A 27,433-nucleotide genomic window follows, 5' to 3' on the forward strand; every position below is an offset into this window, starting at 1 on the left:
TAACTATTACAGATCAAGTAATGATCTTTGAATGTTTTATTTATAAAAAAAAAAAGGTAGCATAACATATTCAGCCATATTATTAAAAAAGAGTGACTTTTGCCTGGACCACAGAAAAAAAGATTTAAGTTGTTAATAATATTGTAATATAACATTACAATTACTATGCTTTGAGATTGAGTCACAGCTTACGATTAGACACCAGTACATTTTGTAGCACAGACTTGAGGATTACATTAATTGTCAATCTCTGCACTTTAGTGTTTTAGATGATTTTCAGTACACGCAGAGATCTGATAACAAACTCCCTCATTATTTTAAAGATATCTGAAGTTAGACACTATCTTATCCCTGTATGTCACCCTAGAGAACAAACTCACTTTCACTCATACAAGTAATGGAGCTTCAACTGTATAACTAACCAACTGTTTCAGCTTTAAGCACTGGATGAACGTTGTATGGAAAGCTCCAAAATTTTTTATTTAACATGAATGAGATAACTTGAAATGCATTTCAGATATATGAAAAACGACAGGAAGCTATCCTGAGATGCTATTTATATATCTGGAAATTAGTTTGTGTCTTTTTAAAGATATCTTAAAATATATGTAAGATATTTTTATATAAGATATTTCAGATATCTGAAATGAACTAGAGGCACATTTTAAGATATATTTTAGATAGACTAGGGAGCTCCGCCCCCTGCTTGCTTCACTCACCCACCCCCGGGTTTGGTTAACCGGATATACAATTTAAAGAGATTATTTTCATTTCATTCATTTTCATTATTTCTTTATATTTGCCAGTAATAAAGCTGCAGTGAATAAGTTATTTTTTATAATAGATATGTATTTTAGATATCTGAAAAATAAATCAATGTGAAGATATCTGTAATATCTCAATTACATTTACATATATCCTAAAACAAAATCCAGAGCATGTTGAGCTATCTGAAATGCATACAGTACATTTTTAGATACCTTAAAATAGCTTCCACTCTGTTTTCACATACCTGAAATGCATTTCAGTATATCTCAAACAGGTTTTAGATACAAGACACTTGAATTTCATTTTGAGATATCTCTAAATGTTATTTCTGCTTTTCAGAATTGCATTACATATATCTTGAAATGCCTAAGACACCTCAAAATGCAAGCAACTTATATTTCATGAGAGCTTAAATTGCACTTGAGCTATCTCACAATGAAGAGAGTCATTTCAAGATATCTTGAAATCTACTTCAGATACCTTAAAATACATTTAAGATATCAGGAAATAGACATATTTTCAGGTACTGTATCGATAATTTATTTTAACACATCTTCACTACATTTTCAGATGTCCTATAATGCATTTTGAGATATTTTAAAATGTTAATTTGTATGATTAAATATTAGTGAGTAAAAATTCTACACTTTAAACCCCTTTAAATTGAAAGGTAATCGTCTAACACAACATTCAAGTCCTAATTGTGATCTTCACATTACTGTGATTTTAAGATCCATTTTCTTCCCCAACTGAAATGCTCTGTATTGAAAACTAAATATTTCTCACTTTTTATAATATGGTTACATTTAAATTAGTAGAGGTGACTACTGTGATGCCTTAGTCAAAGATGATGCAAATGTTCAAATTATTCTACTTTCACCTTACACTAAATGGAAACTTGTGCAATATTTTGATGGCTTATGAACTTTAACACAGTGCACTCTTATCAGGACTGCTGGTACGGCTATTCATAGTGTATAAATATCTATTACTCAACTGTTAAAAGTAATATTATGACACATATTATATCTATCTAAACTCAGTTAAACTCTACATGGACAATGACAAGGCAAGGGATTTAAACCTAGGGTGCTGGATCTGCAGCGCAAACCACTCTGCCACAATGCCACTCACAAACTCTTATTAGTTTTATCTTGCCTAATTTGTAAATTCAATGTATAGTAAACTCTTGACACTCTACAACAAATTGTCCTGAATATGTAAGACACAGCAAAGCAGTGAACATCTCTCCAGTATATACAATATATGTAAATACAAGGTACTGCTGTAATCAAATGTCTAGATTACAGTACTGATTTAAAGCTCAGATTCAAGAAAAAAATACAGTGTACATTACAGCACAAAAGCATAACAACTATCCTTTTTATAAGACTACCCAAGTACATGGGAGAAATTCATCTTCTGTATCATTTTCAGACTTCATGGCATTATTAAAAAGATAAAAATGATCTAACGTCTCAAAGTGAAGCAATGCAAAATTATACCTGTGAAGATGTAACATAAAAGTATGGAACACCATGGCGTCAATTTACTGAATGTCTCTTCCTTTGGATTGTTTTGCTAGTATTATGCTGGCCAGACAAGAAAATGTTGAAAAGTGCAATCTTTCTGCACTTTAAGGCTGAGACTGGCAGGCTGAGCACAATATTCACAACCTAAACTAACCTAAGCAATTTTGCCTTTTTTAGTACCAGATCATCTGTGCAGTAGTAATTCTTTCCCTTAGCAACTCTACCATGTTGATTAGTAATTACAAACACTTAAATTACTAATTTTCCAGCTTTGTGCTTTTATTATATATTTTCCTATGTTTACAATGGATGATTTAAAGTACTCAATGTACAATTATCTCTTCATTTTACATCAGATGATATATGACTATCACTAGGAAGAAACTGGCACAAGTCCAAATCATAAACGAGGATATAAAAATTACAATTATTCACACTATAAAGTTTACAAAAAAATGGTTTTGTTTACAAAATTGACAAAGACTGATCATATAAAAGATTGATCAGATAATTCAGTGAAACAGTGAACCAAGTATATAAGGGAATTCAAGATTTCTTCAACTACAACATTGATAATATCAAATTATTTTGTTTCACAGTTGAAGCTGATACCCTGATTTCTTTATTTTTTTAAAATCTGGATGTTTTACAGGTTTACGGATAAAAAAAACAAAATTGAGCAAAAAAGGAAAAGGGTAGTGCTTAATGGTTACATTGCACTTTTATCATCTTTATAAACATCTACATCCTATAATTACTTTTTAAACAGAATATAAATTATTACAATGTACAGTGTAATATGTAATGAGCACAATACATTGTCCCTATTTTTAAATAACTCCAGCATTTATAGTGTATCAGTGTTTTTATCTATATTACCAATATTATGTCTTTTTTAGGATGTGTCCATCAAAGTGACTAGTCAGTTTTTCAATATGTGGTCTATTTGTTTCTGTAATATTGAGTATAATGTGGAGCACTGCATTCTACCATTCAAGCAATTCATCTATATGTCAGCCTTGAGCAGAGCTACTCAAAACTTTACTCTTTGATTTACAGTTGCACTTCATGATAAAAAATGGAAGGGATTGAGTTCTATATTCAATTAATATGGAACCTAAATATGAGAAGAATTGTTGATTACATTCTTGTTTTTTCTGTGACTCATTACTTTTAATGAGTTTCATAAAATACATTTAAAAAATGAAAAATAAATAAATAAATGGGCCAATCTAATGGGACCTAAATTAGTTCTTGTCTGGCAGAAGACAATTTCACAGCTACAAGTGGGTGGGTGGGGGGTTGTTTTGGGATGAAAACAAAATATAAAGGACTAAAGGTCTTAAAAAACATTTTTGTTTTTTCAGTTGCTGCATAAATCAAATAATTGTTTTATAAGCTGGGTACCAGGGTGGACGCAGTTCCCAAGAACAAGTCTTACCACACAGAAGACTGTCACACATTAGTAAGACGCTACAGGTATAAACAAGTTAGCAAAAAAGTACATTTACAAAGCTGAAACCCCATATAAAAAGGTACATTTTAAGCCACTTATACAACAAAAATAATATTGGACACATTAAGAATCTTTGATATGTTTAATGTACCAGGTTTTAAAAATGCAAAAATTTAGCCTGTCAATAATAAAAGAATATACTCTTCAAGTTGGTAGAAGCTCTGGGTGTGTGTTTGTATGAGCAAATAAAGCACAAAGATACAAAAGCTGCAAAGAGGTGTATTTTTTTTTTAAACAAATTGCTTTAAAACAGGCTTCCAAAATGGCTGAAAACTAGCCACATACAACATTATTTATTCAGTTCTGTACTAGGCGTGAAAGTGAAATCTGTATTTTGCCAATTTGTTTGTGGCTGCTATATGGCATGCAATACAAATAAAACACTAAAAAGGCAGACAATCAGTCTTAAGCGCATTGAATGGCTACTAAAAATTATATCATAGTTCTCCAATATGCAGTTTTTGTGATGTATAATGTGAAAAAAGCATCACTTTATTATGTACTTAAAGCAGAATGCTCTTTGTTCTTCACTCTATTAATGTTACTGAACACATAATGAAAGACTTGTGTTTAATGTCCTAATTTAGAATATTCCCTTGTTCTCCGCCATTATAATAATGATATATAAACTAATATTTCAGATTCTCTCAAAATTTGTCATACAGCACAGTATTTGGAAAGAAAGTATTTCTCACCTAGGTCACTAAGTCAACTTAAGTATTAATGCAAACTTTTCAATATTTAAATAGATTATTTTAGCTTGACTTTGTTTTAAGTGATTAATAGCTTGTACTTTCTTTCTCCTGGGCTGGGAAAAGGTGACTTGATGGGCTGCTTTATTGAAAAAAAAAAAAGCACTTCAATTTATTAGGGGGTCCTGCAGATTGCTTTGTACAACTATAGTCAAAGGTTTGAAATTGTGATCAACTTCTGCATATTAGTAAACTCTGCTAAAGTAAATGACGGAATATTAATATATTTACATTAAATACAATATCCAATAAGTAAAAATAAGCTTGTTAATGCTTGTTAATCTATCCTGCATAGCTTTAAGTTCAGTTTAAAGATTATTTTTATCTACTGAATGTAATGTAATATGTTCTTTACAGCAGAGGAATTAAAAGCACAGTGATGCAAAACTGCCATCTATCTTGGCACAATAGCATTCATTCAACAGGAGCCGCCAGTGTAGCAGATCCATCTCTCTGCAACAGGTTAGCAATGAAAAAACTATTCTTAAGGTTATGCTTTGCATTCTGCACAGCGTATTAACATACACATGTGGCTCAAACAGCCAGTGAGGACAGAAATTATCTTGAGCACCAAAAAATATAATTACAGATATACTATAGGATTTCAAAATCTACTGCTTCCACTGTGGATTTAATACATTTATAACCTGATTATTTTTTTACCCTGCTTTTTCTGAATTCACTTCCAACTTCACACACGACTTATTCCTGCACTAGTAGAAATTATACCCCTCCATAAGAAGTCATTCTGCATGTGGTAATACAACAAACTGGTTGAACACTTCTGTAAAAATATAATTTTGCATGTTATGTAAAGGGCATTCGAAAGGTACAGTATTCATAACTTAATCATTTTCTAATCTCCCATTATCCTAACAGCGTGTACTCAGTAAAACCAACATACTAATGCACACGTAAATAGGCCTTAGACTAACAATAGCTGGAAGTGTGGTTCACACAATTACCTTAAGCGTGTCAAACAAATATCATAACTGCAGCCTCATCCCAGGTTTACTCAAAACACCCACTGTTGGTGCATTTTCAGAGTATATACATACAGTACAATATGTAACTGTGTCTCAAATGTCACTAAGGTTCTATTATTGTTTACTCAGAGGAAAAAGTACATCAGGAAAAAGCATGACTTTATGTTGAGCTAGATAATTCGCTTAGAGTCAATTATTGCTTTCTCAAAATATCATTTCTGCTCAATATATTAAACCTACATAATGTTTAATGCCCAATCCACTGTGACTCTGTTAGTCTGCTAGCTTTCACTGACTCTTTATACCTTCGCATTTCTCAACTGAAATTCATGAATTAGAAATCACTTTGGATAATACTTGTCAAATCAACAATACTAATGATTCAATCAATATCCAAAAAAACATTACCATTCATTAGTTTATAATGCAAAGCAGGCCCAGGAATTGGATGGGACATGAGTTTATTTAAAGCAGTGTGTTAGGAGCAGCATCTACTAGCCTCTCTGTCATTCCCTCCTTAAAATCTACACATACATGCCTCTTTAATGCTAGTAAACTAAGGATGGTCAAATCTAAAATATAATAAGACTGAAACACAAAATGCGATATGAAAACAGCTCCAGAAAGGCAAGCACTATCATAAATTACGTTTCTGACCATTCTTTCACCTGTATTCCCAACAGTAACACATTAACAATTAACAAGAACATTAATCCATACTTCCATTAGTTGTATTACAAATAATTAACAGTAGGAAAATAATTCAGCTAGCAGCTATTTGACAAGAATGACATCAAAAACATGAGCTTTGTTCTGTATAATTTACATTATATAAAATAAAAATGTACAGTACTTTAAAAACAACAGTTACTTTTGACTGCAGCTGTATGTATTGTTCTATCAAGGTATTACAAAGTTACTAGATAAGTGAAAACCCCCATAGTGCAGTCAACAGCTCACAAGAAGTTCAAAAATCTTTCACAGGTCTTGACTGATGTTGATTCCTCAGGCGACATCAGCTTGCCTCTTACCTTATAATTCAACAGGAAGTCCATAAAATTATAAGTGCCGTGTTTTTGGAAATTTACACAAATAGCAAAATGAAAACAGGCAACAGCATACAAGTTCCTACAAGTACTTTTTTTTTCAAAGTAGAAAAGAGGAGGAAATAGGTGGTGCTTGTGAGTCTAAGCAGTTCTGGGCTGCCATGTGACATTGCGTGCTCTGGCAACAGGAAGAGGATATTACCCCTCACTCAAGCAGCAGAGCCCAAAATCTGATTACTGATTGCCAGACTGTGTGTCTTTCTTAAAAAAGGGTTAATTATTAATAGTTAAGAAAGGCGGCAGCCAAAGACAGAAGGTTCCTCCTGTTGACAAAGAGCTATATAAAAATATAGCTTATATCTTTATTGCATTCAATTAACCTGATTCTACCTGTACAAGGAAGGAAACGGTAGTAAAGATCACTAAACAGAAAAGTTAAGAGAATAAAAGAAAAACAAACATTCCAAGTCATCAGGTTTAAACAAGCCTGAAGACCAATTCCACAACAGTGCTGCTGAAACATGCATTTTGTGTTACACATACCATAAGTCTCCTAGTTGGTCTATTTGTGTCATTGTTTGAACCACAGATTGTTTCACAGGGTAAACAGAATTAAGAACCATAAGGTTTGTCATAAATTTACATGATGCTAAGCAAGACATTATCTGACTAATGCAAGACGCCAAATAAGTATAAAAAAAGACATTACTATAATAAAGGATACACTAGGATGAGCTATAATTAGGAAAACCGAGTTGTCTAGAAGCCAATAAAAAACAGAAAAACTTTTACAGACATAACAAATGGCAAGTGTGGAATACAGAAAAACACTGAAGATAACAACACTGCAGCAATAACTGTTCTGTTGTGGTTATGTCTATAAATGTAGTCATGTACAAGCACTTGAAGTAATACAATTCCTTACATACCTTGTACAGTATAAGCCCAAGACATGCCCTAGGTGCTCTGAAGACAAAGTACTTATAATTTCCAATTTATTTTAGACTGCTCTTGAATTAGGCACATTCACTCCTATAGCTACTTCTCGCAGGATGTCATTCCTGATATCTGTCCATGAGACTACAGTCATGGCCAAAAGTTTTGAGAATGACACAAGTATTGGTTTTCACAAAGTTTTCTCCTTCAGTGTTTTTAGATCTTTTTTGTCATACATTTCTATGGTATACTGAAGTATAATTACAAGCATTTCATAAGTTTCAAAAGCTTTTATTGACAATTATATTAAGTTTATGCAAAGAGTCAATATTTTCAGTGTTGGCCCTTCTTTTTCAAGACCTCTGCAATTTGCCTTGGCATGCTGTCAATCAACTTCTGTGCCAAATGCTGACTAATGGCAGCTCATTTTTGCATAACCAATTCTTGGACTTTGTCAGAATTTGTGGGTTTTTGTTTGTCCACCTGCCTCTTGAGGATTCACCACAAGTTCTCAATAGGATTAAGGTCTGGGGAGTTTCCTGGCCATGGACCCAAAATTTCAATGTTTTGATCCCTGAGCCACTAACTTATCACTTTTGCCTTATGGCACAGTGCTCCATTATGCTGGAAAAGACATTGTTTGTCACCAAACTGTTTTTGGATGGTTGGGAGAAGTTGATCTCAGATGATGTTTTGGTACCATTCTTTTTTTTTTAAATAATTTTAATGTTATTGTAATCATTCCATACAAATTGATCAATTTTTACAAAAAATAGGATTGAGATTGAAAAACAAGTCAACCCCCACCCCTGAGGGAGAGAGCATGGCCAAAGGGGTAAAACTTAAGGCTTGTAAACATACCTAAATTGATAAGTTGTATAAGCCAATAGAGATGAATGGAGTAGAAAAAGAAATGCGGAGATAATTGCTTCCTCTGTGCTTTAAGAGTTTATTCTAAAATATTATTGATTAGATCCTGCCAGGTTTTGAAAAAATTCTGTACAGATCCTCTAACTGAATATTTGATTTTTCCAATTTCAAATAGTATAAAACATCGGTTTCCCACCGACTTAAAAGAGGACAGTAAGGATTCTTCCAGTTTAGCAAAATAAGTCTGCGTGCCAAAAGTGTAGTGAATGCAATCACAATTTGTTTGTCCTACTCCACTTTAAACCCATATGGAAGAACACCAAACACAGCTGTTAATGGGTTAGGAGGGATTGTGACACCAAGGCTGTCTGAAAGGCATTTAAAAATTTAGATTCAAAATTATGCTAATTTGGTGCAGGCCCAAAACGTGACCCAGTGAGGCAGGGACTTGATTGCAGTGTTCACAAGTTGGATCTTGCCCTGGAAACATTTTGGACAGTTTTAGGAGAGACAGATGTACTCGATATATAATTTTGAGTTGAATAATTGTATGCTTTGAGCATATGAAGCTCGAGTGAAGTCTCTGCACTGCTACCTTCCACTCCTTTTCTGAAAAACTGATTAAGAGATCTTTTTCCCATTGTCCTCTTGGATCTTTGAAAGGGAGGGACTGTAAAATAATTTTATATATTGCAGAGATGGTGTGTAAGTCCTTGAAATTGAGCAATATTTTTTCCAGCAAGGATGAGGGTGCAAGATGAGGAAAATTGGGCAGGTTCTGTTTAACAAAGTTCCTAATTTGAAGATAGTGAAAGAAATGTGTAGCTGGAAAGTTAAATTTGGAATGTAATTGTTCATAGAATGCAAAGATGTTGTCTATATAAAGATCTCTAAGCAATTTAATCCCAAATTTTTTCCAGATATTAAAAACTGCATATGTTTTTGAGGGTTGAAAGAGGTGGTTCTCTTGCCGAGGTGCCATAGATAAAAGCTTCTCCATCTTAAAATGCTTTCTACATTGGTTCCAATTTCTGAGTGAGTGAAGCACAATTGGGTTATTAGTAAATTGCAGATAACTTGCATTTATTGGGGCACAAAGCAGGGAATATAAAGAAGTGCCGCACAATTTTACTTCTATGGCGGACCGGGCCTGTGTATGTTCATCTATTTGTGTCCAGGTTTTTATAGCTTGTATGGTTGCTGCCCAGTAATAAAACTGACAGTTGGGTAGAGCCATGCCACCTTCTGCCTTAGGTCTTTGTAGGGTCGCTCTTTGGATACCTGGATGTTTTGAGTTCCAAATAAATTAGGTTATTGTCGAATCTAATTGCTTAAAAAATTATTTATTGATGTATATTGGAATGTTTTGAAATAAAAAAAGAAGTTTAGGAAGAATATTCATCTTAACAACGATAATTCTTCCAGCTAGAGTGAGATGAAGGGTTGACCATCTATGCAAGTCTTGCTTAATTTTTTCCATGCAGATGGCGAAATTTTGTTGATACTTTTACTTGTGATGTTAACCCCTAGGTATTTAAACTGATCTGCAATGATAAAAGATAGGGTGTCTAATCTAATATTATATGCTTGGGAATTCACTGGAAAGAGTACACTTTTATTCAGATTAATTCTGAGACCAGAGATCTTTTGAAATCCTGTAAGTGCTGTTAAGACAGCAGACACAGAGTTTTGTGGGTCTGATATATACAGTACCATATCATCTGCATATAGAGAAATTTTCTGTTCCAGTCCTTCTCTGATAATCCCATTTATCTGATCAGCTTTTCGACAGTGAACCGCCAAATAGCAGTGGTGACAAGGGACATCCTTGTCTGGTACCACGTTCTAGTTTTAAGTAGTCTGAACAAATGTTGTTAATACAAACTGAAGTTTCTGGATTGGTATACAGTAGTTTGATCCATGCACAAATGTTCGGGACAAACCCAAATTTCTCTAATGTAGTGAAAAGATATTTCCATTCTTTATTCATGGCTGTGCTCTTTGGCAAAATTGTGAGTGAACCTACTCCCTTGGCTGAGAAGCAACTGTTGGCATGACACAGGACTGATAGTAGCGCTTGCGTTTTCTTCTCCAGACAATCTTTTTACTGGATGCCCCAAACAATAGGAAAGGGGATGCATCAGAGAAAATGACTTTACCCCAGTCCTCAGCAGTCCAATCACTGTATCTTTTGCAGAATATCAGTCTGTCCCTGATGTTTTTCATGGAGAGAAGTTGCTTCTTTGCAGCCCTTCTTGACACCAGGCCATCCTCCAAAAGTCTTTGCCTCACTGTGCGTGCAGATGCAGTAACACCTGCCTGCTGGCATTCCTGAGCAAGCTCTGAACTGGTGGTGCTCCAATTCCGAGCCACGAATAAAGAATGGTACCAAAACATCCCTCCAAGAGCAACTTTTCCCAACGATCCAAGAACAGTTTAGTGACATACAATGCCTTTTCCAGCATGATGGATTATACTTCCTCCTTTAATGAGCGCTTTCCTTTTACTAAATCAACCTTAAGTAAAATCAAATCAGACAAGAGGATAACAAATAAAGCAACACATATTATTAGTCCTAATCTGCTTCCTATCCAACTACAATGTATGCAGTGTTCCTCCAACAGTCAAACATTGAACAGATTTGACACATCTCACATCATGTTATGACTGTATCTACATGCTACAATAGAACAAATAGAAATTTCATTAGGTACACCTGCTCTTTTCACATAATTGTCCTCTCAAGCAATGTCAGCATCAATAGAATAGATTGTCCCATTTAAAGCAGACAGAAAGGTTCAAATACAACTCAACTTACTTTTAAAAAGTATACTTTCATTTAAAAGTTCACTGAGCTATACACTAACAAATAAGGTGTAGTTAATTATAACACAAAATTATATACAAGAAAAAAAGAATGTTTAAACTGCTAAATTATGTACAAAGAGATATGCATTTATATACACACAAACAGTGTTGCACATAAAATCCAATTTTTCAGCATGTCAAAAAGGTTTTTAATGCAATATTCCTAATTTGGAAACACTTTGCAATGGATCACAATACAAACAATGACAGTTAAAAACAGAATAAAGTAGGACAACAGGCCTATTAAGGCCAAATACAGTTCCACACAAGGGGACATGCAACCTTGAACATAATGGCAAGAAAAAAAGATGAAGATTTAATAACTAACAAAAAAAGCATTCAAGAATGGAGTTTCCATCATTAATTTAAATGCTGACACTCAAAACAAACAATGAAATACCACCCCAAGAATGATGACCTCGTTTGTTATATTTCCCAGGCTGTTTGTAATGATGGCCATAAAAAATTATAATCTCATGTTTTAATGTAGAAAGGAGATGACAATATTTGTAATAAAATAGCAGCAAACAATACCAAACTTCCTATGAAAAAAAGTAATTAGTAAATACTCCAGACCCATGAATCTCTTTTAAGGCTATTTTTTTTTTTGTTTCTTATCTCCCAGGGCTGAATATTTTTCCAAAAACTAACATTTTTTAAAAAAGAACACAAAGCAATTGTTTAACATATCAAATCAACAAAAAATATTTACTTTGGCAAATGGGACAGAACTGGTGATATAACTTCAGGGAGCATTGGTCCAAACGTGCTTTGTCCCCTGGTGTCTTTGGACAGGTTATGCAGCATGGTGATAGGTACGTGCTGCAGCAAAGTTTTATTCACTTCTGTACTGTCTTGCATGTTGTATGAGCCTGCATACTCTATGATTTCACATACATATCACATACAATTTACACAGCAAAGTCCTGCAAAGTCTGATCTCGCTCAAAGCAGCCAATTTCAGTCATTGCCACATTGCACTGCTTACAATACGTGTTGCTTTGGTGCCTACTTTTCAATTGTCTGTTGCTGCACTTTCTCACATATATTGTTAGTGTGTACTGTAGAGAGACAAGTCACCCTTTTGCCATTGTGCCATTCCACTGCCACCAAGTTTTCTGCCCGCATGAAAACTGTATTGTCACCTCTTTTCATCTTCTGAAACTTTATGAACTTTATGCATGGCATTATAGCCTGGCTCACCCCATGGGATTTGCTTCTGTTTATTACAGAAGTGAATAAAACTTTGCTGCAGCACGTACCTATCACCATGCTGCATAACCTGTCCAAAGACACCAGGGGACAAAGCACGTCTGGACCAATGGTTCCTGAAGTTATATCACCAGTTCTGTCTCATCTCTATTTGTAATACCACAGCACGCTTCATCTCGTCTTTTGTTGTGCGTTTACACTTTGAAAAACGAGAATGCGATGCAAACACAGCCCGCGATTCAAAAAATTTCTCTGCCTACCTGTTTGTCTCGTCTGACGGTAGCTGAAAAGCAGCATAAGGAGAGAGCAGCCTGAAGTACAGCAGCTGGTGATCTGTCGTGTCCAACAGCAAGCCATGCCGTCTTGTGAAGTCCAGTAGCCAGATCGGCTCTCAATGGATCAATGTCTGTGTATTTATCCCACGCGAACCTTGCCAAAGATGCATCGGCTGCGCGAAGGCGCTGAACTGGCAGCAGATCCGCTGGCGCGGCATCGGCAGGTGTTTGATCAGCTGATGCCGGTTTCTCACTCTCTTACTCGATCTCCTGATCACTGTCAACAAAATTCGATTCTGAAAAATCAGAGTCCGAATCTGCCATAATGCGCAAAACATTGTCTGCCGAGTGTTTTCTTTTCTGCACTCGCTTTGCTCCCTTGTTTACATTTCGCAACTCACCCACACGCAAGGATTAGTTGCCGAGTCAACGATTCTAGCATTCCTCCAAGCACAGAGGGAATGCCTGTGACGTGACAGTGAGATTTGTCTCCATTAACAGCTGATTATCGCCCTCTATCCCTGGATGTCGACTTTAGTCGACATGCGCCCTCAACCCCTCCTGTCGACAAAAGTCGACATCCGCCCTAAAAGAGTTAAGCGGAGAGGCATGGCTTCAATTTGAAAGCACAATCCCATTTAAACATATTTCACAGTCACGCACAAGAATGTTTCACATAAAAAGTTTAACAAATTTTCAGTAAAAATATATGCTGCCTTGCAGTAAGGAGACCTGGGTTCACTTCCCAGGTCCTCCCTGCGTGGAGTTTCCATGTTCTCCCCGTGTCTGTGTGGGTTTCCTCCGGTTTCCTCCCACAGTCCAAAGACATGTAGGTTAGGTGTATTGGCGTTCTTAAATTGTCCCAAGTGTGTGCGTGTGTGTGTGTGTGTGTGCCCTGTGGTGGGCTAGCACCCTGCCAGGGATTTGTTCCTGCCTTGCGCCCTGTGCTGGCTGGGATTGGCTCCAGCAGACCCCCGTGAACCTGTGTTAGGATATAGTCGGTTGGATAATGACTGAATATATGCATTTGGGACATTTTGAGCAAACGTCTTGATATCTGACATGTGTAACACCAATAATTAGAAATTTTTTCCATGGTTGTTTTGATATTGTCTATTGTTGTTAAATATAGACCTTTGTATCAGGAATTTTGTTATTACCATTCTCCACGAAATCATAAGATAGAAAAACTTTAATGGCCATAGACAGAAAGAAAATTTTTTTCATTTTTGGGCGGTATATTCATTTAAATATCCTACTAATGGAGAAATCACGATAATCATGTAATATTTCTAAGATGGAGACAACAGTTTTACATCCAACCAAAGAAAAATTCAAGTGTCTTCAACTTATTCACAGTTTTACCTTACTAATGTCATTAATTACATAAGAAATTAATTATTATTCAGTTTACTTGGTAAATCGAGAAAAGTGTTAACAGCAGAAGGAAGAAATAAGTTTCTAAATTACAGTTACTATTGGTTATATATAATGAAAAACACCTGTCTAACTAAAGACTTTAATAAAAGAGTGATGCCTGCAATTTAAAAAATCAAATAGAACAATGTATGATAAATCAACTAAATCTAAAGTCATGTGGAATAAACTGCTATGGTGAACAGGATCAAAAACAGTACTTAAATATAAAATCAGAATGGTGGAAGAGTTTCAATCACTATTTTATATATCACCAATTGCTTCTTTCTTTTATTGTCAATAAGACACATGCCATTTGCTCTTGGCAGTCATTAGAACAATAAAAGGGGGCATTGTAATCAAACACATTTAGATCTCATATTTGGCAGTGCTAGATTGGAAAAGTTACAAACAGACAATATTAGTGCAAAGACAGCTTAGGGGAGGAAAGTATGTGGTAATGCAGGGAATCATCGATAAACTCAACATCTGTCAGGTCATTTCCATTTTTAGGTATGTATAGACAATTGCATTTTGGCATTTTGAAAGTAATAATAAAATCTCTTTACAGCATGGGAATTAAATCTCTTTCAGTTCAGCTTGGTTTGATAATATTGTTTATATAACAATATTATAAGGGATGTCATCTTTCCATGCACACCCTGATGATTAATACACTTTCTTTCCATTCAAGGTCTTCACATGCAATGTTCTATCGACAGGCACAATCTATGATGATGTAACAACAATAGAATAGCCTGGAAGAATCACTAGCAGAAGTTTCCAAGATAGATAAAAAGTCAGCTTCTAAACAGATTATAGGTATCTTAGTGCCATATCAATAAAGGATGGTTATCACTAGTTTTATGAGACTAATAAAAACATAAGTGCAGTATGCGAACACACTTGCCTTTTCAGCAGAAAGCATGTTTTGCCTGATCTCAGTTTTGTACAATTCTTTATAAACATTGTAGGTTTAAACATTGATAGAATATATAAAGTATTTGTTTATAGTCATTACTCTGTATCTGCAGGTTCCACATTCACAAAGTCAACTAACCACAGATCGAAAATATTTGGGGGGAATAAAAAAAAAAATCCAGAAAGCTCAAAAAAGCAAAACGAATTTGCTGGGTGTTGAGCACTATGATGAATCCATTCAAATGAAGTGATCTACAGGCATACCCTGCTGGAGCCTCTCGCCACAGGAGCTGAATAAAATGGCTCATAGGATTAATTATACAGCAAGAAATTGCACAGTCACCACACTGCTCTTCAGTTGGATAACTCTGCTTACTCAAAGCACCCTTGCTCTACTCTGTAGATCTATCAACCTTATTTGCCAGCAATCACCACCTTTATAAATGGAAAACTGTTTCTTAATCACCTATTCTATCTCAGCTTCTGAGTGCCTCAAATCACAAAGGTGGGAAACAGTTTCTATCCTTATAAACAAAACACAAAAGATACATAAATTAAAGAATATAATGACACTCAAGCTAGACTACTCAATCACTATCCAAAAAGTTAAACTGTAAGGAGACTTTCTTAAAGCATTGCCCCCCCAAGCCAATCAAATTAAGTCAGTTCTTCAGCCCACAGATACCTGGCCAAGGCACCAGCTTTAAACAGAGGCAAGATTATCTATACACACGCATGCAAAAAGCTGTGCAGGCTTGGAAATGCCTTGGACATGCACAGCCTACCTGTAAGTAATGAATACACTGTAAAAAACACACTAAAGCTTCAACTGATGAAACTGTTATTATTGACAGGGACAGATGCACACACAGTGGCAAGCACTGCCCTACATTTCTTTTAAATGAAAGCCATTCAGTCAGCAATCCTAACTGTAAGGTGCTATGAAGGCCTTGGCATCCCATTATGTTCACTCTTTGTTTCTGTTTAAAAAAAAACAAAAAAGGAACACAGAAAGCAACTAACTGGTCAAAGCAATTTCTCAAAGGCTAAAAAGAAGGGTAAAGTCCAACAAGAAAAAAAAATCTTAGATCCTTTGAAAACATTTACTGATTGTTTTCTCAACTTCAGGTAAATGACATTTTAAATAAATGTAACTTTTCAACAACAATTACCTGGGTAATTTGTATTTGAGCATGCCTATGCTTTTTATAGCATGAAAAATTCCTACAATTGTCTGATTTAAAGACTGACTGGGATTTTTATGGCTGATTCTAAACATTTTTTCGGTACAATGCTTGCGAAATTTAGGGCACATTTCATCTGAAAATATATAATACTCAATTCAAAATGAGCTTACATTTTTTTAACATGATTTGTTATGATAAATTTAAATGCACTTTGTTTCTGAAAGCTTAAAAGAAAAAACAAAATGTTTCATAACTATGAAAATCATATACCAAAGATCCCATTATATAAGCCGAGAATTTTGTCCTAGATTTTTGGCTTGGAGTTTGGGGGTCGGTTTATACGACGAGTATCATTTCAGATTCAAGATTTCCAGCGCAATGCCGGTTTTGCCGATGAATACGGAAGTAAACAATGATGAAACCACAGAGCCATCTTTTAGATGAAGAAGTAACTTTGCATGCTGGTACTTTAAATTAAATAAAGAATTTATTCAAAAAAGTGTTTTAGTTGTTGATTTTATTAATAAAATTTATAATAAATTATCGGGAAGTTTAAAATAAAATTTTTTGTTTTGATTTACGATCAACATCTTGCGTTACGACCCGGATGCGGTCACGTGTATCCGCTTGTGCGATTGTAAACAAACAACCGAGAGCGTTAGTAGTGTCAGTCGGAGCCCAGAAATATGTGTTTGTGGATGTAATTTCGGTCATTGCAGTGATTTACCTATATATATAATTCATTAAGACCATGCAAGCAAGACACATAATTGCTAAGGAAGGAAGGAAGAGAAGGTAAAGAAAGCGATCACAATCGAAACGAAGATGGAAATTGTGTGGAAATATGAGAGTGCTGTTTGTGTGACCGATCTCGCTAATATGTACAGCATGTCAAAATCCACCATCTCGACAATTTTACAAAGAAAAGATTTGCATAAGGAGGTTCCTTCTAAACAATAACCGCCTTCCGTTTCATTATCCTCCTCCTCTCTTCCTGCAGCCCAAAGATGTCAAATTAAATGGTGAGTACAATATGAAATTGTTGTTTCTAGAATAGAATGCCTTTTATTGTCACTATACACATCTACAATGAGATTAAAAGCAGCTCCTTCAGTGCAGAAAAAAAGTTCTGTATAGGGCTTGTATGGTTGTTTTGTTAGCCTTAGCATAACGCCGGATCTGCGGCCCTGCTTCTGCTTTCTTTCCCTCCTCCGTCTGTGTCTTCTCCTAGACCCGACAACAATCCACGGAGACCCCGCTGGTCTCGCTATGTTGTCTGGGATGTTGTGCGTGTGATGAAAAACACTCGAAACAGATGTCTGGCTCTGGACACCGATGTCTATAAGGTTCTGACGGGTGCAGCGGATGTTCAGCGAACCGATCGTGCACAAACAAGGAAAAAAAAAAGAACAAAAGCAACAAAAAAGTGCACTGAAAAGGAGAGCCCTGAGCTGCTGCGACCATGCGCGCTGCCATGCTCCTAGCTTAATCTAGCCTACTTCCGGTAGGCTAGGCACTTTTTATAACTTTTTGGTTAGCACATTAGAAAAATTATTGGTGGTTTGGTAAATAATGCACATTATACAACCCTTTTTTATTATGAAAAGGTTAAGTAAGTGTTGCAGTGGGAGGTTCAGAACACATTATGGGTTAGCCTTTGCGAACAAATTAAGTTCGTAAGTCAAGGGTCCACTGTATTGCGTATTTAAGTTAATCAAAAATATAACGAGTCTCCGGAAATCCACCCGATGTACCGTATTTGCGTATATAGTTTCAACACAAAGGTTTCATTTTAACAAACTTCTCCGCAATCACTTCCTGGTTTCCATCAAAAATGCCGGCAGTCTCAAATTCTTGCCGATAAACATGATAAATATACCTGAAGAGACACTTTTAAGGAAATTTAGAAAATTTTGCTTGGAGAAGGGACTTAAATACCGGTCATCGGCAAATACATGTAATTTAGTAGGTAGAGAAAGGGGTCGGCTAATATACCGAGTTGGCTTATATTCCGGAATCTACAGTAATGCTTATGCCAGAATTAAGAACAAGCATTGTACTACATTATTTTAAATTACACAAGGCAAATGTGTTACAGGCACTTAAAGTCCTTTTCATGTAGCTTTGCTGTAAAATGAATTAAAAAGTCAACCTCCTATCACAATGTTTCTGCAATGTAAAAATATGCCAATCTTGTAACCAGAAATCCCAGCCTCGACTGATCCTTTATCTACAGAAACTCCTTCAGCAACCAATCAATTTGGTGTTGTATATCTTTTTTCTATATTCATTTAAACTGTATATATTTAACTGATAAGAGAATTAGGTTGCATTTTTCAATTTTTTTTTTGTTTTGTAAAACATATTCAAGTATGAAAATGTAGAATAAAGGAGTTAAATACTCTTTTATTCAATTATCACTCTTGCCTATAGCAATGCTGGTAAATTAATTAAAACAATTAACAAGATGCCAAATAAATATAGGTTGAGAGAGGAATCTCTTGTTTTACTTTCCAGGCAGAACTGCAGAAATATAAGATCTGTAAAATTTAAGAACAAGTTCCATAAAACACTTGTACGTTCTCTGTTGTGATCTGAATGTGGCAGTAGACTTACTGTACTTTCACAAACAACCCAAACACGCTTGTTAAAATAAATAAAACTTATTTACAGCATAAGGATGATAGAATATATATAAGTATATAAATATACACAAACACACAAGCACATATATATATATATATATATATATATATATATATATATATATATATATATACACATACACACATACATACACACACAGGAAAAAGACAGTAACAAATAACGCACAACATTAAATTACATAAGCTCAGTTGAACTTCTCTCCTATAGAAAAAGGCATACAGTGAGTTTGTGTGTGTGCATGGATACGAGTTGCTGCTTGGTACTTTTTGACTGGATTTAGGAAGAAACCTATAACAGAGCTAGAACTTATCTTTCACAAAGGTTATAAAATTTCAGTTACAGTAAAACCAGTACCATAATGCATTAGTTGGCTTCAAACTATTTACAAAGTTACAATTAACAGTTCTTTGAATCAAAGTAGGTGTACTTATGGGCTAATGTAAGCAATGCTCTGTTCCTTTTCTGTGTCTTCTTTCTTCTTGTAAAATCTTCAGTGTGCTTTCTTACAAGAGCTCATCATCTTCTTCTTTGCCTTGGTTACATCTTCTGGTTGCAGGCAGTACTGCAATTTGTATTTAAAGTTCAAACGCAGTGGGCTGGTCCCTCTTTTTGCTAGTAAAATCACATCTTCTAGGCATCTTGTAATAAGTCAGCTACTGTTTTCAGCCAGATGAACATGTGGTCTGGCATTCAGTCTACCTCTGCTCAGGCAAGGGTTGAACTAATGGCATTGTCCAACTCCTATTACAATGTTTTTTTTATTTTTACAGTACAATACAGACTACCCTTTGGAGGAGATGGGATTGCTCCCTGTTACAGACTTCACCTAATAAGCACTAGGCGTTCTGCTTTGAACAGCAGAAGTTAGGGCCAGGTATGCAGTGAGGTGACAGAGGAAGCAATGACTTGATGTGCTAAGGTGTTTTAAAGTCAGGACTGGATGTCTTGCCAATGGTTTCTTTGGTGCATAGAAGTCCAGCCTTTTAGTCTGACCATTGGTGCAAAATTCAACCAGCTCTCGACTTATAACTCTTTGTTTGAGCTGAATGGTTTAACTGGTATAATGAGAGGATGCCTTTTGAGATATCACTTTGTGACAGATCATTTTATCTGCTAAGCTGTAGAGGTTGTATTCGAAAGAGAGGTCTAGTCAAAAAGAAGCTGATATTAAGAGTGTCGGACAACAGCTTGCTAATCCATGACTTGTGTTCCAGCCTGGCAATGGATAATGCCAATTTATCACATAAAACACTTTAAATCTATTAAAAATTATTGTATACATTATTATGGCTCTAAAACTCATTTACATAATGATAAAGATCTTGCTTGTCTATTTTAAATAATGTTCACTAGTTGGATTTACTTATGTGAAAAATGTTTAAAATTGCATATTAAAGTGATAACTATAATATTTATAGATTTCACAGGTAGTATTGATGTATAACCCCCGAGAACACAAGCACCTTACTAGGGATGCTCTGATCAATCGGCCACTGATCTAAATTGTCTGATTTCACCTAAAAAAAAAAAAAAAATTGATCTGTAATTGGTAAATTAGTCGATCCCAAAAGAAAAAATCTTTTCAGCCCCTGCTTTTTTAAGCTTTACAATTTATTTGCAGTGCTCCTTTATGCAAGGTTGACCCAGCATGTCTTTTTTTTGCAGCAGAAAAAAAAAGCAAAGAGTAACAATGAGGCTTGTTTTACCAGAGAGTGAGAGGCGATTGAAATATTAGCCTTTAAGTTAAAGAAAGTGGAGTAATAAACTGAGTAAAAGGAACTGGAGAAGGCATCCTCTGTATTTACATAAGCAGCAAAAAAGCTGATTTAATGAATTCAGACCTTTTTATTTTGTCCATCAAATTAAAATGTACATCATTTGAGTTTGGACAGCATGCTTGTGTTAGATGCGGCAGCTAACATTGTTAAAAGGAAAAAGAAAAGATAAAGAAGAATTTGAAATTGCTTTTTAGTAAACAATATGGTTGTTAGACTAACAACAAAATGTCTATTTTACTTATAAAACCTTTTAAGCAGGTTAGTCTTGTGTCTTCTTGACAAACAACTTATAGCTATGTGATAGAAAAAAAACATACTTGTATAAATATTGTAAATATATATTTTAACAGCAAAAAAGCTGCAGCACAATTAATGATTTACAAAAGAGAATATTGCATATTGTACATTTTATTAATTAAAGTATGTATTTTAAGGAAATTTCATTTTAGTATTTTTATGGTCATTGAATAATAATCATACATAATTTAATTTTGTTAATAAAAAAGTGAACAGTTAACACCTGTAGTGTATAGGTTAATTATAAAAATAAACTTTAATATACAGTAAAATATAAGGCTTCTGTGTTTCTGGTTATGCAAGAGCTTAGTGGAAGTTTTTTAAAAGGATAAAGAAAAAAACATCTGAATCAGTATCAGAATAGGCTGATCAAGAAACATCAAATCAGTGATCTGTAGCGGTCTTACAAACCTGACTTTTACTTAATTCCAATTCCAAGCAATTCCATATTCGCTTATGCATGACAGCAGATATATGAAATTTGCATAACTTATTGTGTGTTCTGTAGGGTTTGTGCATTTGTGTTCTCCTTCATAGGCCTCAGGTTTGCTGCGAGAACAAATAACTGCTTATACTGTTTTGCTGTTAATGGAAATTCTTGAAAGCTTTCCTTAATGGGTATGCCAACTGGACTGCTTTCTATAAGCAGGGAAGAAGCATTACTAAGTGGAACAGGAACATCAGATATTAGTTAATGTTAATGTCAGCTATTTAATTCCTTTTTTTTCATTCATTTCAGGAAGATGTGACTAACATCCAAAAACATGTTGGCAGCAAATTTGTTATTTTTGATACCTGACATTGCAACCATATCAGCCTGCGTTTGATACTAAAGGGATATAAATGGAATTTAAATGATATTCAGCTAATTGTTAAAACATAAGGAATCTTACAATATATACTGCCTTGATTGTTACTGATACAGAGAAAGGGGTAATTGCTCTTGAAAAAGGAATATATATGTAAATGAACAAAGCAACATATCTACATAATCTTTAATGATCAGATTTACATTTACTAAATCATTGTTACAGTTTGTTGCTCCTTTGCAGAATTTGGCATTGTAGGCCTTTAGTTTTTTGAGGAGTGGGGAGCAACGGTCACCATAACTTCAGAATGTTACACTGAAATACTAGAGAACTTTTTGCGGCCCCAACTGGAAGGTGGTGCAGTGGTAGCGCTGCTGCTTTGCAGTAAGGAGACTGTGGACAATTGTGGGTTCACTTCCCGGTTCCTCCCTGTGTGGATAGTGCTTTGAGTACTGAGAAAAGCACTATATAAATGTAATGAATTATTATTATTACTATATGGCATGGAGATCCATGCAGGTTTTGCAGATGTTTCCAGGGAAGCTGATCTCCCTGTGCAGCGATATCGAGTGGCCTTCACATTAGCCTGATCTCGCTCCATGAGATTTCTTCTTGTGAGGCTCTCTCAAGTCGAAGGTATACACGCACCTACTGTACCTAAAAAACCATGAAGCCCTCATGGATGCTATTCGCCACAATATCAACACTATTCCCCTTGAAATGGCTGAACAAATCATGCAAGCGTTCAGAAATCGTCATTATTTTTACAACACAGTGAAAAAATCTATTTTGTATACCCTTTCTTGTGTTGTAATCAAATTTATTGTAACGTTTTAGTAGAATAAATGTTTAAAATGTGGTACTTCTTTTTGGCTCATCCTGTACTTTACATGTATCTACAGTATACTTTTTTGGGATGGTTCTCACTACAGGGAGGTGTTATGTAAAATAAGTATTTTTTATATTTATCATTCATTACAGATAAATAACATTAAGAGACAAATAAAATTAACATTCACATTCTCTAAATATGACAAATACTGTTAACTGTTATGTGTTTGCTAACAAATATATAGTGAAATAATAAACAAATTGCAGCCTTGCCAGATGACAGTTATCAGGGTCTCAGTTAATCTTAGTTGTTGGTGGTTAAAACCAGTATTTTTTGTCACAAACTAGATTTCCTCACTAAAGCTCAAGTTTTACATCTTCAGTTTGGAGTAAGGAACTAATCGGGAAGTGGTCTGCATAAGGACACAATTTCACATATATCTGCTTTGGTAGTCCAGTGTTTATTGGTAATGTGATGTCTAGTTCTAGGGAGATCATTCACCTATCATATGTCTTACATCCAACAGAGCTCCATTTTGTCCTAAAAAATAAGTTATATGACCTTGTGTCTATATTAAAATATTTTGTACTGATATCACTAACAATAACAGTAGAAGATTTTGTCAATCCTAATCAAAAATATGCCAACCATTACTTGTTGCTGAATGATTTAAGTATGACTTGCTGATGTAATGCAGTACACACAGACAGGACTACTATTTGATCATTCATTGTAATTTTTATTTTTGGAAAAAAAAAAAAACTAAAATAAAAACAAAAGATAAACGGTATAAACAGGGATAATCTCCTGTGGCAAAAGTGGATTACTCCTTTATATGAAAAATTTAAATCACCCAACTATTTGCTTGGTTAGGCAATGAAGACAGAAGAATGAACAATGAACATATAAATGAAAGGTGAGTCAAAATTCAAAAATAAAAGATTCCAATCAAATTAACAAGCAAACACTCTTTAGAAATGATGCCAATGGAAGGTACGCAGTCTGTTCAAAATTAATATTGAGATATGTTCGTATGACAAGGTATCAAGGTTATTATAGTTAACGAAAACTAAAACCAAAACAATTAATAAAAAAAAACATTTTCATAAACAAAAAAAATAAAATAATCAAAAACCGAAATGAAAAACTAAACTATTAAAGTAACTGAAAAGACTAACAAAATAATTTACTAAAAATATTTTTGACTTACACATGGACTAATCTGGGCTACAGGGGTCCAGAAATTAACCAAAATATATTATAAGAATTTCATATTTGGTTTTTGAATAAATATTCCTGCTGTTAGTCTTTAACCCTTGTAACTTTTAATTCTCAAACAGAAAGGCATCAACCATGAGCCACTGCATATATTCATTCACTGAATGGTGGATAGTCATGGAGGGCGGGTGTTGACACAGCATTTGCAGAAACACAGCAGGCTGAAAATGGGCGAGTAAAGCATGTGTGAAAGAAAGCGATTTGCTGTGCGATGATGATGACAGTTCTTCAGGAGCTGATAGTGACAGCATGTTTAATTCTGGTGCAAGTGCTGGTATGCTTTACTAAGGTGATGGTTTTACTTTGAATGTGCTTGTTAGCTTCCAAAGATGCCATTTACTGGATCTCCAGGGCTCAAGAGAGAAGTATTAGATACAGATTATCCCTTACAGAATTTCAGCCTGTTCATAAATGATGGCATGTTAGCTGTAATTCTGACAGGGCCCAAGATACAGGATGTACACAGCAATTAATGCAGCAGTACAAACTTTGCCATATTCCAGGCTGCATGAGTCTAATATCTGTTTTAATGTGCTGCTGCATTTCTTTGCGCTTCTTGTACATCAAGATGTACTGTAATTCAAATGCCTGAAATCAGAATGTGCTGTACAAGTGAGTAACTTTTCTATTTATTTGTTAACAATAATTTACCTGACATTTTGCACAGGAGAAATCCTTTTTGAAAATAAAATTGCACTGATCAAGAGACTGACTAGGTTGACATACAAGATCAGCAAATTGTTGCTGACTGATAGCTTTTGCGGGTGGCACAAGTAAAAAGAAATGTCACTGTGAACTATGTATAATGTATACCTCCTCTATGTTCTTTCTGTGTGGGAACCCGTTTATTGAGCTGTGCAAGCATTTAAACTGACAAAGGGCATGTGATCACTCCTGCCTTGCGTTATACCTAGAGCCTGAAGCAGGTTTCACTCTGTACCAGAAGTTCAATTTCCGTTTTCTAAATTGGTGTGTAGCAACACATCACAGTCTGCAAACCAAGGGGGCACCTTAGTTCTCCAAAATATTGCATGTATTTTAGCATCAACCTGACCCACAACTCCCTGTTCTTTGAAGTTGTATATAAGAGTGCCCAACATTCCAACCAAGCCTGCATTTGTATTTATCTTATACCACATTGTAAGGAGTTAGTTCAGACAACCGAATAGGGAGTACTTCACATACCAAAGGATGCCACATGGAAACCATGTCTTCTTTAGGTTGAGCCTAACTTTTCTTTGTCCACTTCACATTTAATTTTTCATTAGCTCACCCCCTCATCTTTTCTTTCTAGTGCGAGACAGCTTCCCTTTATAACCTGCCACCAGCCCTAATTCTCTACGTAATTATAGCCTCAGTTTGTGTGAACTGCAAACCTCATTTCCTGATCTGATCACTGCTTAAGTGAAAAAAGTACCAACTACCTAGCAATTCTCACTTGTTACAGCTTTAATACAGACAATTATAAAGAAATAAAAATATATCAACTATAGTATTATTATTGACAAATATTAAGTAATGAAAAAAAAATGTATCAAAATGCTTTGACTGATTTAATTGACATTTTGGGCTATTTAGTTTCAATACTGTAGGGGGGTTTACCTACCTACCGCCCTAGATGTACCATCCTGCCACATTTCAGCTTTTTAACAAAATGATGAAAAAAAGTGTTTTTGTCGATGAATGACTTAAATTTGCATTATAAATGCATACATAATTTCTAGATAGATAGATAGATATTGTATATACACACACGCGGTCTATCTATTAAATAATGAGACTGACACAATAACTCACTTTTATTTATATGACAATTCTAATGCTTGTCCCCATCAATAAATTCCCTATTCGCAATTACGCACCAATGCAATCTTGCTTTCCACAGGTGAAAGATGTGGAGCAGATCAGTTTCAGTCAGTTGTTTCAAGGCATCTGACATTTTCTTCCTTAATGCATTCATTGACTAAAAGCGTGTTCCTTTAACCACAGATGTCAATTTAGGAAAAACACACATGCACGCACAAGATATGTGGTCTTCCCCAGAAGCCTGAGTAAGCACTTTACAAAACTCCATTAGTGTTTTGTTCTACTAAACTACTACTAAAAATTTTAAATTGACACGTTGCTCAGCTTTTAAACTTGGCATGAGTCGGGCACGCAAGGGGAAACAAAACTACATTAAATGGTGACTGACAATCAACTAAACGGCAGAGTGTTGTTGTTTGTCATGCAGGTTTGGACAGGTTTAAACCTGCATAGCAAGTGCTCATAATCATTTCTCACTGCTTTGTTTAAGAGGTAGAAACACAGTCTCATTATTCAGACAGACCGACCTTGTTTACATAAACTGCTACATCGAATTATGAAATATATAACTCATATATTTTATATGAAATATGACAGCAGGGAGATGTAGTAATTGATTTAGATTTTTTTTTTGCTTACTTTCTATCTTAAACCTTCAATATGAGATCTTTGTGCTACCATAACCATCCACAGAACCAACATATGAATAAAGTAATATGCAGTACTCACAGTCTGGATAACAGATGCTACAATATCACGAAGCTCTGAAGAAACGTGCGGATTGTTCATGCTGTAGCTTTACCTCTGGCAGAGCTGCAGAACAGGCAAATCAGTTACTATTAGCTCTTCTTTTTTATTTCACGCAGATAAATTTTAACCCTTTTCTTTTTCAGTCAGAGTAAACGGATGGCTTTGGGACAGCATAACCTAGAAAAAAAAAAAACAGTTATTGAAATTTTCTGCATAAGTAAAACTCTATTACAATGCAAATAAAGAACCCTACATATTTACCCTTTGAAAGACCAGGCCAAGCTAAATAAACTTCTAATTTTCCAAGAGCACAAAAGATCTATTACTTCATTAACACATTTCTAGCAAAATTATGGACAGTATGTAAGCATAATTGTTTTAAGAATTTTTTTTTTTAAACACAAGGGGTTGTGAACATTTACTGAGCACAAAAACACCTTTGTTGTAATAAACACACAATTTTCTGTGAGAAAATGGTCCATCCACTGCATTTTAGTAGCTAGCACATCACTCTAATCAACTCTCACATAATGCTCTATACTGTCAGAAGTCAAAACTACTACAGCATGGGAATCATCTGTCCGTTCATATTTTGTTGTTATTAATTTGAATTACCCGCAGTTTATCTTGCATTACTGTTCCTGTATGGATGCATGGTCTGTTTTGTGCCTGCTTGTTCATGCAAGTTTGTACGGATTGGACACATTTTCTGGGAGTGCTCCCAATCACCTCATCCTATACTGCATCACGAAATCGGTAGGACAGACTACATTGCTTACAGTGAACCTTTTACAGAATTTTTCTCTTGCACGTCCATCATCAACTGCCCCTACTGCATTAAACTGTGTTTTGGACATTGTCATTACTGTTTATTGTTTGAGTTTATTGTTGTTGAGCTGTGTGCATACATGGTTTTGTTATATTACATATT

The 27,433-nt window shown here is 35.0% G+C and overlaps 1 protein-coding gene across 2 annotated transcripts in view; it reads right to left on the bottom strand.

The window, feature by feature from the left end:
- slc4a2a (solute carrier family 4 member 2a) overlaps window positions 1-27,433 on the bottom strand; it is a 330,719-nt gene that overhangs the window by 160,332 nt on the left and 142,954 nt on the right. The window contains exon 3 of one of the 2 annotated variants that reach the window (XM_039753217.1): window positions 26,482-26,679. In XM_039753217.1, coding sequence (XP_039609151.1) covers window positions 26,482-26,541 — 60 coding nt within the window. In that variant the 5' untranslated portion in view covers window positions 26,542-26,679. Of the gene's footprint in view, window positions 1-6,585; window positions 6,664-26,481; window positions 26,680-27,433 lie in introns of those variants that run through there. The other variant, XM_039753219.1, reaches the window with a different exon arrangement.

The sequence above is a fragment of the Polypterus senegalus genome, chromosome 5 (assembly GCF_016835505.1).
Source record: "Polypterus senegalus isolate Bchr_013 chromosome 5, ASM1683550v1, whole genome shotgun sequence".
NCBI lineage: Eukaryota > Metazoa > Chordata > Cladistia > Polypteriformes > Polypteridae > Polypterus > Polypterus senegalus.